This window comes from Micropterus salmoides, unplaced genomic scaffold (assembly GCF_014851395.1).
Source record: "Micropterus salmoides isolate LMB-PRFRI ecotype aquatic unplaced genomic scaffold, ASM1485139v1 Ms_hic_scaffold_10, whole genome shotgun sequence".
Lineage (NCBI taxonomy): Eukaryota > Metazoa > Chordata > Actinopteri > Centrarchiformes > Centrarchidae > Micropterus > Micropterus salmoides.
The window spans coordinates 30,132,207-30,148,788 of NW_024040041.1; the positions used below are offsets into that span (position 1 = coordinate 30,132,207).

Below are 16,582 nucleotides of genomic sequence, written 5' to 3' on the forward strand. Positions count from 1 at the left end.
TCTCCCTCTTTATGCAACCTCATCCCATTATTGCATGTTACTAACACAACTTCTCCCCTTTCTGGTAGTCTTGTGCTTTCTCGTCCCTCTCCTCTCTCTCCTATCACTTCCTGCAGGTTTTCTGACTCTGGAGCTGTGGAGTCTGGATCTGTGGTTGCGGGTCACCTGCTGCCCCCGTGTTCCTGCTCGACACCCTCTGCTGCAACGACTATAGTCTTATTGTTATTATTGTTATTATAATCATTAACATTACGACTGTTACCATTAACACTACTATAAATATCTGTACCATTTTTCATTTAGTCTATAGCAACATCACCTTTACTGTCTGTACCTCTGTGTGTATATTGTGTAGGCTGCCTCCCTCTCCCTCTCTCTCTCCTTACATCCCTCTCTTTTTCTCTCTGTTCCTCTTCCTCTCCCTCTCTCTCTCTCCCACTCCCTCTCCCTCTCCCTCTCTCTCTCTCTCTCTCTCTCTCTCTCCCTCTCTCTCCTTCACCCCAACCGGTCGAGGCCGATGGCCGCCCACCCTGAGCCATGGTTCTACTCGAGGTTTCTGCCTCTTAAAAGGAAGTTTTTCCTTGCCTCTGTAGCCTAGTGCTGCTCTTGGTGGGAACTGTTGGGCTTCTGTAAATAGCATCATAGAGTACGGTCTAGACCTGCTCTTTTATGAAAAGCGCTGTGAGATAACTGTTGTTGTGATTTGGCGCTATATAAATAAAATTGAAATTGAAATTGAATGTGTACTTTAAGTATTAAAAAGTAAAAGTACATTAAAATGTCCCCTGTGACTGTTGTGCTATTGTATATTATATCATTAGATTATGATTATTCGCGCATTAATGTAAAAGCAGGATTGTACCGCTCCAGTTCCTGAGCTGAAGCTCACTTTGAACAGTTTTGGATCAGACAACAACTAATGATTATTTTAATAATGGATTCATTTGCTGATTAATTTCTCTATTAATAGATTGATTGAAGTACAGTACTTGAGTACATATTGTTACTGTCCACCACTCCTTTTTTATATTTAGTTCTGTTTGTCTGCCCTTTTGTGTACATTGATAAGATCTAGTCTTGTCTAAACAGTCAGATTCATCTGATCTCAATCTAATAGATAAGATACAAAGAATTATAGAGGCTGTAATTTACATGTCCGTGTGTTGTACTGGGGAGGAGTTCGTGGAATCACAACATAAAAACCCTGTTCAGGTTCTGTTTGTAGCAGGAGCTTTGCAGCAGCACGGTATGTACACAGTTTCATTGTACTTTTATATCTTTATATAACCCTTCCTACACACAAAAACCACTGACACTGCGTATAAGTTAAAACTCCATGAAAATGTGTGTAAAGATTTTAAAAATAAATTTGTTTAATTTTCTGCAGGTTTACGGAGACAAAATGGGACTTTCAGCCATCATTTTTCTCGGTGCCATCTCCACAATGTTGGCCGGTACAGTAATTATATACCTTTATTTTGAGTCTTCGTGTCAGTGAATGTCTAAATATAATGCTTTATGTTTAATTGAAGGTATTAGTCTGCACATTTAAAGGTAAATAAACTAAAGCTAAAATGGTTTGTTGATTAATCAATGAGTTGATGATCACCTATCTTTATAGCGATTTTTATGGTTTGTTATTTTTTGAGCAAAAAATGGTTAAAAGTATCTTAAGATTTTGTTTGACTTTTGGTTGGGCAAAAACAAGACATTTTAAAACATCACCATGGGGCCTGGGCGGCACGGTGGTGCGACTACCACCAGGTCGATTGGATGTGCCAGAATTTTCTTCAATTAAACAAAGATAAAACTGAAGTTGTTGTTTTTGGAGCCAGGGAGGAACAATTTAAAGTAAGCCCTCGACTTCAATCTGTAATGTTAAGAACCACAAAGCCAGAAATCTTGGTGTAGTCATGGACTCAGACCTGAATTTGAGGAGCCACATTGAGACAATTACAAAGTCAGCCTACTATCACCTGAAGAATCAATCAAGGATTAAAGGACTTATGTCTGAGCAGACCTGGAAAAACTTATCCATGCATTTATCTTCAGTCAACTCGACTACTATAACAGTGTCCTTACAGGGCTCCCTAAGAAATCCATCAGACAGCTGCAGCTGATTCAGAATTCTGGTGCTCGAGTCCTCACTAAGACCAAAAAGGTGGATCACATCACTCCAGTTCTGAGGTCTTTACATTGGCTTCCTGTATGTCAAAGAATTGATTTTGAAATCCCGCTGTTAGTTTAGAAAGCAGGGCCAAAATACATTTCTGATCTTCTGCTTCGTTACGAACCATCCAGACCTCTCAGGTCGTCTGGGGCAGGTCTGCTTTCTGTCCCCAGAGTCAAAACTAAACAAGGAGAAGCAGCGTTCAGTTATTATGCTCCGTATATCTGGAACAAACTCCCAGATAACTGCAGGTCTACTGAAACTGTCAGTTCAAGTCAATTAAGACTGAAGACTTTTCTTTTTCCATTGCTTTTAATTAAATATTTACACAGTGAGAAATGAGTAGGTAATTGAGTGAAAAGATAATGAGAGTGAGATTGAACAGAGTGAAGGAAGTGGTCTTAAATCTCGCGCCTGAGTGATTTGCAGGAACCTCTGTCCACCTGTAAACGCGCAAGTGCGTCCAGAGGATCAAAGTGGCCTGCGGACAGACATGTCCTGGTTTCTCTGTAGTGTCCGAGGGTTTTTGGAGTTTCAGTGGACCCAAAGATTGCTATGGACCCAAGTACAGACTAGTTAGAGAGAGTAGATTAAGTGTACTTCTCTGTTTATTCTCTTTTCAAAACAATTGTAACTCGATTATTTCCTCAACCCCTTAGCCTGTTTTTATTTTCCATTTAACTCTTTTAACTTATGTTGCTTTTATGTTTAATGTAAAGCACTTTGAATTGCCTTGTTGTTGAAATGTGCTATCCAAATAAACTTGCCTTGCCTTGTTCTGAAGCCAAGGCTGCTTTTCTCTGGACTTAAACTTAACTTTAAGGGGTGCTGTAACATTTAATAAGGACAAGCAGATCGCACTGAAATTATCAACCAGATTGTTAGTATTAGAGTAAATAAATTATAATTGAATAAATTATAACTCATTCCAAAGCCTTGTTCTTAATTTATTACACCCAACCTGGAAAAACACTGCAGCCAATTCTATTTGTTATAGTGTCTCAGGGCCGTAGCACAAAATTCTGGGTGCTATATATAAAAAGTCTCTCTGGGCCCCCTTCCTCTCCTGGTCCATGTCTCTCACACATCTGTTGAAAAATGTTTACTGGAGCTAACAACTGTACACATGAGTCTGTGATTAGGGTAGACACTAATGAATTCATTACACATTTAAACAAGTAATAATAATTCGGCACAGTTTGAAATCTTACCACATTTCAACCCTCTTTTGTCAATAAAAGGTATCTTTGCTATGGTCAAATGAGGTCTCAGGACCCATTTTATTTTCCTTGTATATGCCTCTTCTTGGACACAATATTCAGAAACATGGTGTCTCTTTTTGTGTTTATGCTGATGACACACAGATGTACTTGCCTGTCAGATCCACAGACCCTGGAATTTCTCTTACTGACTGCCTCTGTGATGTCCAAAAATTGGATGTCAAATACTTTCCTCCAGCTGAACTCAGACAAACAGAGATCCTGATCTGACCGAATGGCAAAGCAAATACTGCCATCTGCTGCTTCCCTAGTGGATCATAAACATGAAACATACATTTTAAAGAGCCCTTCCTCATTGAAGTCAAATTCATTTATTTATTCCTTTTTCTGTATTTTAATTTCTTGCTTTGATCATGTATCTTGTTATTTGTTGTATGTGTGTTTTATTGTCATTGCACTTTACTGTGCTGATTTAAAAAGTGCTCTTCATCTGTAAGTGCAAGGCAAGTTTATATGTATAGCACATTTCAACAATAAGGCAATTCAAAGTGCTTTACATCAAACAAAAAAGCAACACACATCTTGAAATAATTCTTCAGACAAATTGCCTCAGACTTGGCTTCACTTGTCACACACATTGTATAGTGCCACAATGATCGAGGGTAAGTTTTGCCTGTTTTCCACTGGATGGTACCAGCTCGAATCGCCTCCACTTTACTCAGCTTGCTCTGGTGCCCAGTCCTCCGTTTTCCATTGCAGATATATTACCAACTCACTGTAGCTGGTCGTCATAGCGACACCTCACACTGCTTTTCCAGCCATCAGCTCTAGCTGACACCCAGTGTGTTTTTTTTAGGATTAAACTCCTTTCACCTTTCCTAACACATTGGCTCCATAATCATAACATTGGCCTCTACAGTCCTCCAATGGTATGCCACTGTCTTGCAATATATTATTTCTGAAATTTCCCTGCATGTGTGATTGTGCATAAGGAGAAAACTTTCTTGAGACTGCAATACTCAGTTCATGACAGTTGACTGTTGAGGACAAGGCCAGGCAATTTGACTATGTCCACCTGTTGTATGGGTTTAACACAAAATGTTTTAGGCAACACACACCCTTCTACTTCTAGACCGGGTTGATGCACCCCGAAACCCCTTCTCTCTCTAGGTTTGTGTTTTTGTATATATATATATATTTATTTGCTCAATCTTATTGTTTACACGTCGCAAATAATAGCCAATCAACACTGCCGAGGTGTTATGGAAGTCCAGGTTGCTTTCATAGCGGCCATCACCTCGTCTCGATCAATGGGTCTGATGTCTCTCATGTTCCTCTTGGCAATAACCCAGAAGCTCTCTATGGAGTCCATGTCAGGCAAGTTGGCTGGCCAACCAAGCACAGTAATATCATGGTCAGCAAAGCAGTTACTAGTGGTTTTGGCACTTTGGTCAGGTGCCAAGTCCGTCTGGATAAGGAAATCAGCATCGCACCTCCATAAAGCTTGTCAGCAGATGGAAGCATGAAGTGCTCTAAAATCTCCTTCATTGACTCTGGAATTGATAAAACACAGTGGACCAACATTAGCAGATGACATGGCACCTCAAGTCCTCACAGACTGTGGGAACTTCATTCTGGACTCAAGCAAATTGGATTCTTTGCCTCTCCACTCATCCTCTAAACTTTGGGACCTTGATTTCTAAATGAAATGGAAAATTTACTTTCATCTGAAAAGAGGACTTTGGGCCACTGAGCAACGTACCAGTTATTTTTCTCCTTAGACCAGAAAGAAAGAAAGAAACTTCTGACGTTGTCTCTGGTTCAGGAGTGGCTTGACCGTAGGAATGTGACACTTGCAGCTCATTTCCTGGACCCATCTGTGTCTGGTGGCTCTTGATGCACTGACTCCATCCTCAGTCCCCCAGTCAAAGAGACAAAGTCTCAAGGCTGCAGTCCTCCCTGTTGCCTGTGCACCTTTTCCTACCACACTTTAACCTTCCAGTCAACTTTCCATGAATATGCTTTGATCCAGACTCTGTGAACAGCCAGCCCTTTCAGCAGTGAGTGACCTTCTGTGGCTTACACTCCTTGTGGAGGGTGTCAATGATTGTCTTCTGGACAACTGTCAATTTTGAAATCTTTCCCATGATTGTGCTTGTGTGTACTGAACCAGACTGAGAGATAAAAGGCTCTTCTCAGGTTGACATTTAATTCTTTACTCTAATATTTTAATATTTTGAGATATGGATTTTTGATGTAATGTAGACAGTAGTTAAATTATATTTTGCCCCCCCCCCGGGCGCCAGCTTCCTCCACGCCTTAGCCCCTCCACCTATAAAGGAGTCCCCCAGCACGTCTTTGCGTCCCCTGCCAGGTGTGAACCCTGTGATGGTAGGACGAGACCAGTAATGGACCCTGCAGACATTTCACGTGATCTGTGTGAACTGGAGGTTGATTGATCGAACTGAAGGTCTTTTGGAAGGAAGCCGTTGATGACTATGAGCAGGAGGTTTTTGGATCACTGGCTCAGGGCACAGTCGCTGCCAAGCTGTGGCTGAGGGACTCTCTACCGCCATGGGCTCACTGCTTCCTCCACAAGTCTGCTCCTCGGGTAGGGAACGGTATTCAGATGTTTAGCCAGCGCCTTTCCACCTGCTCCTGTAGGTTCTCCAGATCCCTGGCCTGTTCAGCCTGTTCCCAAGTCCGTTAGAGCCGCTAGCCCCCAACCTGTCTCTTCTGATCCCCGGCCTGCTAGCGCCGCTAGTCCCCAATCTGATCCTCCTGTTCCCCGGCCTGCTAGCGCCGCTAGCCCTCAGCCTGCTCCTCATGCCCCGTCGGGGGACTTACCGACACTCACTCCGTCGGTGGTCCGGCCGACTTCTGCCCCCCGTCCTTTGTCGGAGGACCAATCGACACCAGCTCCGTCGGTGGTCCGGTCTACTCCCGCTCCTCGTGCCCTGTTGGTGGATCGACCGGCTTTAACTCCGCCGGTGGTCCGGCCAACCCCTGCTCCTCGTGCCCTGTTGGTGGATCGACCGGCTTCAACTCTGCCGGTGGTCCAGCCGACCCCTGCTCCTCGTACCAAGGCCGTCGCCCAGCCGCTATAAAACGCCCAGACCACGCCACCTCCTTGTTCCCTGTCCACGGCCCCCAACCCTGCAACCCCGTCTCTGGTTCCCCCTGCTCCCGCTTCGGCGCCGGCCCTCAGCCCAGCAGACCGTCCCAGATTCCCCCTACTGCTGTCTCGCTGTCGGCCTTCAGCCCTAATCCCCGGCCTCTGGAGAGGTCTCACCCTAATCCCCAGCCTCCGGAGAGGTCTCGCCCTCGCCCCCTGCCTTTGGGGAGGTCTCGCCCTCGTCCCTGGCCTCCAGAGGGACTCCACCTTCCCCGTTGGTCCCCAGCCCAGCCTCCGGTGAGGTCTTGCCCCTGCCTCCGGGGAGGTCTCGCCCTCGTCCCCCTTAGCCCGACCTCTGGAGAGGTTACGTCTTCTCCGCCGGCCTCATGCCCTCGGGCCGTCCCCCTGAACTCCCTGGTCCCACTACTCTGCCCTCAGGCACCCTGTCTGGCCCTGTTCCCTCTGTTCTGCCCTGCCCATTTGCCTGAATTTCTCCGAGCCCTGTCCCGCTCAGGTCTCTGTGAACCCTAGTGTGACTCCCCCCCTGACGGACGTCTGCTTCCTACTGGAAGGCCCTCCTGGAGGCGGCCGTTGAGGAGGGGGCCCTGTTGTGGTGGCAGCCCAGCTGACGGTGAGTGTCCTGTTTATTTCTCCTTTTTTGCTTGTGATCCTGTTTTCCCCTGGTGTTTTGGCCTGCCTGTTTGTGTCTCCTCCTTTCTCCCTGTGTGTGCTCTCCCTCCGCTCCTGAGCCCAACCCGCACCTGCACCTCGTCAGCCACCTCCTCTGCCTGCCACACATGCCAGCAATCAACCTCTGAGTATGTATATCAACCCCGGTTCTCCACACCATCTTGGCTTGATTGTCGTTGCTCCAGACCTGTTTCACTCACCCTCGTCTCCCGTCAAGTCAGCTGGGCTCGCCACCCTGCCCTCTCCCCACGGACCTCCTCCACGGTGTCCTCCCAACTCTTTCCCGTGCCCAGCCAACCAGCCTGCCACCACATTCCTCCCCCAACCTCCCCGGTCAGTTCTCCCGTGCCTCCTGTCTTCCTCGGTCCCCAGTGCCCCCCGGCTCCCTTGTCTCAGTCTCCTCGGTTCCCCGTGCCCGTGTTTCCCCGGCATCTGCTTCTTCCTCACCTACACTCCCTCAACCCCTCTTTTCCCTGTAATAAAACCTGTTCTTCCTGAGCGTTGCGTTTGGGTCCACTCTGTCCACATCACAACAGGGTTATTCAATTAGAATTGACAGAGGTCCAGTTAGAGAAAATTTCCCAAAGTAAAGGCCTGGAACATCAAAATGACTAACTTGCTTTATCATTCAGTGCCATAACATATAGTTGTATCAACATGTGTTTTTAGTCAACAACTGACAATATTTCAACAATATTCAGTTTTCACATCAAACTGGAGGGATAATAAATAATAACTGCTCTAGTAATAAATTCTAAATTTAAGTAAACTAAAATAAAGTGCTTAGTTTCAGAAAAAAATGAAATAAAAAGTTTAGCTTGAAGTGATGAAGTGCTGTCTTAACCAATTTTATAATAAACACTCATCACATCTTAACAAATGAACAGTTGTAATGCCTTCTCTTCTCTTTCATTCCCTCTTATAGAGCTACCACTTTCCTACTTTCTCTTGTTCAGTGAGAAACTCTAGCAAGTTCTACAAGCTCTAGCTTGTCCTGCCAGCTAGCATTGGAGCTATATGAGATATTCTACTTTTGAACTGCCCGTGAGAAGAATGTAAATGTAAGAATCTGTACATTCTTGATTAAAAGCCATGTGAAATCTCTTTTCTCTTTCGCCTCCTCTCTCCCTGTGTGTTTCCAAAAATGACTCTATCTCACTCTCACAGCTACTGACTCGCAATGCTTACCAGATAGCACAGATTTGATTGGCTGAGCAGCATCACTTGAGACCATTGGAGCACATGCGAGTGGTCTGTGAGTTTCCTGCGCCGCTAAACCAGTATAGTAAATGCTAGAAAAGCTGTGTGAGTTAAAAAAAGAAAAGCTCCGTCACGATGTAGTAATTTGCAATAATAAATGGGCTATAGGTCAGTGGTCCAGAGAGGACGGCGGCTGGGTCCGGATCCATTCATAATATTCTTACTCACCGCTGGTTAAGTCACTGCATCTCCCGACACAACACCACGGTTGAATTTTCACCCTGAATGGCGTTTTTGTTGAAACAGCAGAGCAAAGAGCTGCTCCGTGTGGGAGCCTTTACCGTAAATACTCAAATAGGAGTGCACTCCAGATTTAGCTTCGGCTAGCTGACCATGTGGTTCTCACAAATAACAGCTCACTTTCTCGCAGTTCTGTGTCCATGTAGGTCGCTAAATGAAAACTCTGTCAGAGCGTCCACACGAAAAAGAAGGAAGACATGGCTGGTAGTATTGTCTTCAAATAGAGTTGCTAAATACCTCAGTGCACTGAAGAAAGCCATCTGGCTGTGACCAAGCCTTTATTTGGAAGATTTAAAGGGCACAATGTTATTATTAGTGATTAGAAGCAGCCTTAGTCCTAAAGTCCGACTTGCATAGTTTAGGAACTTTTTCTGGGTTTGATGATCAACTTGTCATAACTCAACAATGCAAAATCACCCCTCTCCCAGGCAGCACACATTTTAAAAACTAATAGTATCCTACAATCATTTAATCGTATGTAGTAAGATTGAACAGGATTGACAGGTGTCTCAGCTTCACATGAAGCAGTAACAGGTGTCTAAATGAGGTGTTGATTATCCCTTTAAAAGTGGCAGAGTTACATAAAGTAGAGGGTTTTATTGTGTTTTGTAACAGCCATGCTGCTTGTTAAAGTGTGGTGATATTCTGCTGTTCAAATCCCTTGAAAATACCTAAATCAACAATGAATAGTATTGTCATTTGAAATGGGGGAGCCGGTTTAGTCTGACGCCGTTTGGATCGTTCAGAGAATGCACCTTTTGAAACAAAACAGTCACACATCCTGTCAAATTTTTCGACCCCTGAACTGGGAAACAAGTTTAGAGTTTTTTGCTTAGCTGACCTGATTTGACTGACACAAATAGCCCAATCAAGTACAAACATTTCCCAAATTATCACAAAAAACTTTTACCCACCAAATAAAATAAAATGTAGTTTGTCCTCTGTCCATAGTGTCTGCATGTGATTGGACTGTTGAATTTTTCAGCATGTCTTTGGTATGTCACAGAATGAAGCAAAGAAGCGGTGAAGAGAGATAATTAATGCTCATCCTAAGGTAGCCGGGACACATTTGTTGGTACCCCTTAGAAAAGATATTACATAATTTGAATTTTAGTGATTTTTCAACCTCATTTGTCTCTTGAATTAGTATAAGGCGTCTCCAGTCTTGTAATCAATCAGTCAGCCTATTTAGGGGAATTCTGGTCACAGCAATGTTTGGTATCATTGTGTGCACCACACACATGGTGGACCAGAGACAGCAAACGATGGAAACAGCAGGATGTTGGAACAGTTGTAAATATTATCACAAAGTTAAAGTTCCATGGAACTGTAACCAACCTCCCTTGGAGACCACATAATTACACAGAAGGATAGTGCCAAAATAAAAAAGGATACCTGTCAAAACAGATCAGGCTAACGCCTATGGTCAAGGTACGCTGCTCAGTGTCAGAAAACTGTGACTTAGTAAACCAAACTCATTCCTTAGAATGGAGCTTACTAGTGCACCAATTTGAAACAAAACAGTCCCAACCTGGGTCCTGTTCCAGCAGGATTACCCTCAGCAAATTAGATTATTGCCGTTATGTACTTTTATAATGAAATAAATCCTTTCATGTTGAATTCATGGTCTGTTGTGTTCTGTTACTGTAATGTTTGGCCTTTATATTGTCGCGGTTCATATTTCCTTCATAACTTCATGATGAATCCTAAGGAAGAATAAAAAAGCTGTGTCGCCCTTTGAAACGTTCGTGTGCAGAGTTGAAAGTCTTGTCCTGTCAGTCATTTTTGAGCTTTTTCACGTAAACATCTCATTCAGCTGCATGTCGCTGGAAAATGCCCTGAAAAGCTTTTGGACTTTACTTTTTTTACAGTGATGGACAAAACATTCAGATCTTTTACTTAAGCAAAAATACTAATACCACACTGTAGAAACACTCTAAATACTTATGTTGGTCATCAGTGGTTGCGTGTCGAGTCCCCGAACTCAGCTCCCATCAGGCTCCATCATACTAATAAGAGGAGCTGCTGTTTCATGGGAATGGGGCAGTTTCTGGTAAAACTGCCGACGTGGTACAAACATTGCACAAATTATCACAAAAACCTTTTACCCACCAAATCGAATAAAAAGTAGTTTGTCCTCTGTCCACAGTGTCTGCACGGGATTGGACTGTTGAATTTTTTTTTCATGCCTTTATGTCACAGAATGAAGCAAAGAAGCTGTGAAAAGAGATAATTATTGCTCTTCCTAAGGTGGCCGGGACACATTTGTTGTTACCCCTTAGAAAGATATTAAATAATTGGATTATCCTAATTTTTCAACCTCATTGGTTTCCTAAATTAGCATCACACGTCTCCAGTCTTGTAATCAATCATTCAGTCTATGTAAATGGAGAAGTTTGGTCACAGCAATGTTTGGTATCATTGTGTGCACCACACACATGGTGGACCAGAGACAGCAAACGATGGAAACAGCAGGATGTTGGAACAGTTGCAAATATTATCACAAAGTTAAAGTTCCATGGAACTGTAACCAACCTCCCTTGGAGATCACATAATTACACAGAAGGATAGTGCCAAAATAAAAAAGGATACCTGTCAAAACAGATCAGGCTAACGCCAATGGTCAAGGTACGCTGCTCAGTGTCAGACAACTGTGACTTAGTAAACCAAACTCATTCCTTGGAATGGAGCTTATTAGTGCACCAATTTGAATATTTGGATCACATATATGTCAGTCCCATTGTGCCTGGATCCTGTACAGTACTTGAGAAAAATGTACTTAAATGTAATTACTGTCTACCACTCCTTTTTTATATTTGCCTTTATTCCTGTTTGTCTGCGTTGATGTGTATATTGATAAGATCTAGTCTTGTCTAAACAGTCAGAATCATCTGAGCTAATGGAGAATAAAACATTACAGAGGCTGTTATTTGCACATCCGTGTGTTTTAATGAGGAGGAGTTTATGGAATCACAACATAAAAACCCCTGTTCAGGTTCTGTTTGTAGCAGGACCTTTGCAGCAGCACGGTATGTACACATATTTATTGTACTTTTATGTCTTTATCCAACCCTTCCTACACACAAAAACTACATACCTTAAAATGGCATGAAAATGTGTGGGAAGAGTTTTAAAGTAATTTGTTTAATTTTCTGCAGGTCTACGAAGACAAAATGGGACTTTCAGCAATCCTTTTTCTCTGTGCCATCTCCACAGTGTTGTCTGGTAACTTTACTTTGAGCTTTCATATGCATGTTACTGGACACATTTTTTATTTATTATTAATTGAAGGCATTAGTCTGCACATTTAAAGGTAAATAAACAAAAACTGAAATGATTATTTGATACTGGTGGTAACGGTGCTGTGGGCGAAATTACTGATAGAAATTGTTAACATTAGACTAATAGATTAACATATACAAGGAGCAACTTTAAGAGCAACGGTGCAGGGCAATGTTGCTGTCAACGGTAATGAGTAAAGATTACTACCATAATCCCCTTCGCCTGCCACTCTGCCACCCTCCCCGCACCGCCGCTATCCGTTCAAAACATAGTCGGACTTGACACCAGCAACATTGCTCAAAAAGTTGCCACGTGTGTCATCAGCTTAAATATTGCCAAAATACGGACATTCGCCTGGTATATTTTGAAAATGTTGTATGATAACAATATGTTGTATTTTAGTTTATTTTCATCAGATTTACAGTTACAATTGCATTCTAAGTGTATTACAAGATATTCAGTAGCATTATAAGCTTCCTTTTGATGGTTTTGATGGTTTATTGCATTAAAATATAGCTTTTTTTACCAGGCGACCCTCCATGTAGTCTGTAATAGTAAAATAAATATATTAATATACAATGGATTTATGTTCCTTAGCTTCAGACTTTTCAAAGGAGACCAGAAATGGTTGAAGAGTTATTCCTGCTTTATTTTGGGTATGTTATTTTAGGCATTTTTTTTTTCCTGGAAAAAGGTGCAACAGGTTAATGGTTTGTCATTTTTCAAACAAAAATGTTTCAAAGTATCTTTAGGTTTTGTTTGACCTTTGGTCTGACAAAAATGTATTGTTCGATCAATTTACTGTATATTGAAAAGACATTCTTGCATCTATTTTACTGATTTTAGGTGCATTTAAACACCACTACATATGGTACACTATATGAATAACACTAATTTGTTACACTAACTGTGTGAAATGGAATGGATTCTGTGCAGCACCAGAGGCATGTGATTAAAAACATTAAATTTAAATAGAGGAATATGTATACAGAGGAGAAGGGGTGCAATAAATGCAGTTAAAAAAGTGGATGCACAAAATTTAGGGCAGCAGGTTGGCCGGGGAAAGAGATTTCCTTTCAGTGTCTCAAGTCAAATAACAATATAATATATTTATTATATATAAATATATTAATAGGGATGAAATAGGAAATTAGCTGAAATAGAAACAACAGAAAATCCAAACACACAAGACATTTTGCTTTCTGCTACCCTGTTCTGGATTACGCATATTGTTTCAGTGAACATGCTGTAGTTTTAATCTCAAGTAGTAATATTTTGTACAGTGTCTCCTGAACATATCCCAGAGGGCGTGTTCTCACCTCAGTCATCTAGGACACAAACAGGAAGCTCTTAATCAACTGAAGCTATTTAGTATTTTAAGTTTTACAAAATTTTAAATAGCTCTTCTTGTTATTATTATATAATATTTAGGACTCAGACAAACATACTGATGTTGCCTGCTATGTACAGCTTCTTGACAAGATCTTTTCTTGTCTCTCAGGGAGTGTTGCCATTAAGACCTTGGTATTCCCGACTGAGACCAATACCAATTATGTTGAGATCGTCCCCCAGAAACCCCTGGAACTGAGGGCTTTCACTCTGTGCATGAATGTGGCCACAGAGCTCAGCGGACAGCGCGAGTTCATCCTCTTTGCGTACCGGACTGTGGACGATGATGAGCTGAATGTGTGGCGTGAACTGGACGGCAGGTAGACACTCTGACTAAATTTAAGATAAAATTAAGGATTTAGATAAGATAATCCATTAAATGTCCCCATTTTCATAACAAAAATATATCTCAGACAATCACTTCTACTACAGACAAACGTTACTACAATGACTGCAGTACCTCTACAAACACCACTACTACTGCCACAAACATCAGGCTACTACTAACAATACCACTACTACTAGTACTACTAGCAAATAACATCTTACCACCACTACTACTAACAATAATAAGATTACTGCTACAAATAGATTACTACTACTAACAATACTACAACAACTACTCTCATTCTAATGCTTTCTAATGCTGCAAAGCACTTTGAATTAAATTTGTGGTTGAAATGTGCTGTACACTGCAGATAAAACTGCCTTGTCTTGTCTACTACTACAAAGGCTAAAGCTGATGATACACAGAGCAACTTTTAGAGCAATCGTGCAGGGCAACGTTGCCATCAATGGTAATGAGTAAGAATTACTACCGTAATCCCCTTCCCCCACCACTCCGCCACCCGCCCCGCACCGCCACTATCCGTTCAAAACATAGTCGGACTTGCCACTAGCAAGATTGTCCAGCAACATTGCTCAAAAAGTTGCCCCGTGTATCATCAGCTTTACTCTACAAGCAATACGAATAGCAATTTTCTGCTATACTTCTACTAACAATAATCCTATGACAACTACTGCTGTTACAAGTACTTGTACTCCTAACCACACTAGTATTGTGTTTCTACCAATACTTCTACTAGTACAAACATTAGCACTGATGTGAATGATACTACGAACAGCTACAAAACCACCACCACTACTGAAAACAAACCTACTACAAGCAATACTACTGATAAAACTCATTACAATATTCTGCACTACTACAAACAACAATAATCTTACTACTATTACCAATAATAAAGAAACAGGTGAAATGTTGGTACCTAACCATCCTCGCAAGGTCAGTTTTTAATCTGTGTTAGTTTTGGCAAATATGCATTTTGCTAAATATTCCCTCTGATACAAGGAATGTAAAACATTAAACATGATTATTCATGTAGAACATTATTGGCAAATGATAAATGTTATTGGCAATTGATAAATGATCAGCTGGAAAGAACATGAGTATTGAATGTCCAGCAACAACTGAAAACTGTTCATGTATTCTGAGGAACCGTCACTGCTGTGAGGTCATTGTCGGAGTAGTCGGCGTTGCCAACGTCTGTGAGGATTTCAGGATTCCTTCTACTTAAATAATGGGTTTTTTTGTGAAGTTGAAGACAGCCACACTGCTGCAACTGGTAAAGACAATAACTTGGACAAACAGACAAGATAACAAAAGAAGTAGACTGTTACGTAGAGAGTGGCTGATGATGGAATGATGTGGGCGGGTAAGCTCACGTTAGTGTTGACCTCATTTCACTGACAACTTCCTGGCTCCATATTTCTTTTGGCTTTTAACCCTGATATATTTTTATGTTGTTTAGTTTAACTCTTTGAAACCGTTTTGAAAGATGCATACACATTAATTATATATGTGTGTGTTTAGATTGTCCCTCTACCTGACTGGAGATGCTGTTTTCTTCAAAGTCCCTGAGCTCGGCGCCCTGCAGACCCACCTCTGCGTCACCTGGGACTCCAGTTCAGGTGCGACTACCTTCTTCATGAACGGGAGGAAAAGCTTGACCAAAATTTACAGGAAAGGTCACTCTGTCCGCCCCGGAGGCAGGGTTCTCCTCGGACAAGATCCAGATTCTTATCAGGGTGCTTTTGATATCAAACAGAGTTTTGTTGGGGAGCTCTATGATGTTAATTTGTGGGACTCTGTCCTCTCAGACAGCACGATCCAAGACATGTTCTCAGGGAAGAGAGTGACAAGAGGAAATGTCATTGACTGGGAAACCACACAGCTCAAAATTTATGGGGTTGAGGTTGTTAATCGTGAGCTGTAACTAAAATGCTAACTCACATGACACGGCATGCTGCAATAATGTAGGCTACGTCACAATGTCATTTGTTGAGCAAAATGCAGGTCTGTGCACCAATGTCAATGGCATTAATAAAATCTATCCTGGCAAAGCCTGTGGTGGAATCTCTCTCTCTGACTCACTCATCATCAACCACTTACCCTGGGTACAGAACCACCGGGGGGGCTGGACTCAATCCCAGCTGACATTAGATGAACACCCTGAACAGGTTGTGGTGGAATATATTACATGAACATGTCAAACTAAGGATGCATTAGTACCTGATCTGGAGCTTCCAAGCACAGAAAAGACTGCACAGCTAGTGAAAGAAATGGGGTTGATTGAAAGGGTTCACTTTTGCCCTGGGGCTCCCTGACATTTTAATCTGGCCATGTCAAAAGCAACTTAAAATTATAATAAAAAGTGTTGAAAAAACTAAAAACAATAGGGGAAAACAAAATACAATTATACAAAATTACTGTAGTGCAACAATCAAAGTCAAATTACAGTTCTTTAATTATCCTAATTAAAATGTTCAGTGTGTAAGTTTTGGTGGCATCTAGTGGTGAGGCTGCGAATTGCAAACAGCTCACAGTGCATTCACATGCTCCTCGGATGGTCCCATTTTGTTCTGAAGTCATTCTTCCAACCTCGGTGAAGTGTGGAATCAACATGGACGCTCCAACAGAGATGTGTTGGATTAGCAGTATCAGAGCATATAAACACAGACATCTACGATATCTTATATCAATTTAATTTCTAAATCCAACAACAAAAACGATGTGAAAACCACAAATGGTCTTCTTTTAATATCTTTATATAATATAGACTAGTTTTTATTATTTGTGTTTTCTTAGTTATTTGTATACTGTTCTACTTCTTTGTGTCCCATGTACCACATGAATGCATCAGTCACCGTTCAACC

General features: G+C 41.9%; 1 protein-coding gene across 3 annotated transcripts; it reads left to right on the plus strand.

Moving 5' to 3' along the window:
• The first annotated feature begins 1,442 nt into the window (after nucleotides 1–1,442).
• LOC119894907 (pentraxin fusion protein-like) lies at nucleotides 1,443–15,705 on the plus strand. 3 transcript variants are annotated; one of them, XM_038707622.1, is made up of 3 exons: nucleotides 1,443–1,454; nucleotides 13,479–13,686; nucleotides 15,240–15,705. In XM_038707622.1, the coding sequence occupies exons 1-3, from the start codon at nucleotides 1,445–1,447 to the stop codon at nucleotides 15,640–15,642; spliced, it is 621 nt and encodes a 206-aa protein (XP_038563550.1). In that variant the 5' UTR covers nucleotides 1,443–1,444; the 3' UTR covers nucleotides 15,643–15,705. The 3 variants fall into 3 exon arrangements, 2 of the variants coding, with proteins under 2 accessions (XP_038563550.1, XP_038563557.1); XR_005443004.1 differs by lacking the exons at nucleotides 1,443–1,454; nucleotides 13,479–13,686 and adding exons at nucleotides 11,642–11,724; nucleotides 11,854–11,920 and having other exon boundaries at nucleotides 15,240–15,371; XM_038707629.1 differs by lacking the exon at nucleotides 1,443–1,454 and adding an exon at nucleotides 11,854–11,920.
• The last annotated feature ends 877 nt before the right edge of the window (nucleotides 15,706–16,582 follow it).

What these genes read in the sequence shown, in the direction of transcription:
- LOC119894907 (XM_038707629.1), top strand. Translation starts at nt 11,869, where the DNA reads ATGGGACTTTCAGCAATCCTTTTTCTCTGTGCCATCTCCACAGTGTTG. An exon ending in CATCTCCACAGTGTTGTCTG is followed by an intron (nt 11,921 to 13,478) that starts GTAACTTTACTT and finishes CTTGTCTCTCAG; the next exon opens with GGAGTGTTGCCATTAAGACC. An exon ending in TGGCGTGAACTGGACGGCAG is followed by an intron (nt 13,687 to 15,239) that starts GTAGACACTCTG and finishes GTGTGTGTTTAG; the next exon opens with ATTGTCCCTCTACCTGACTG.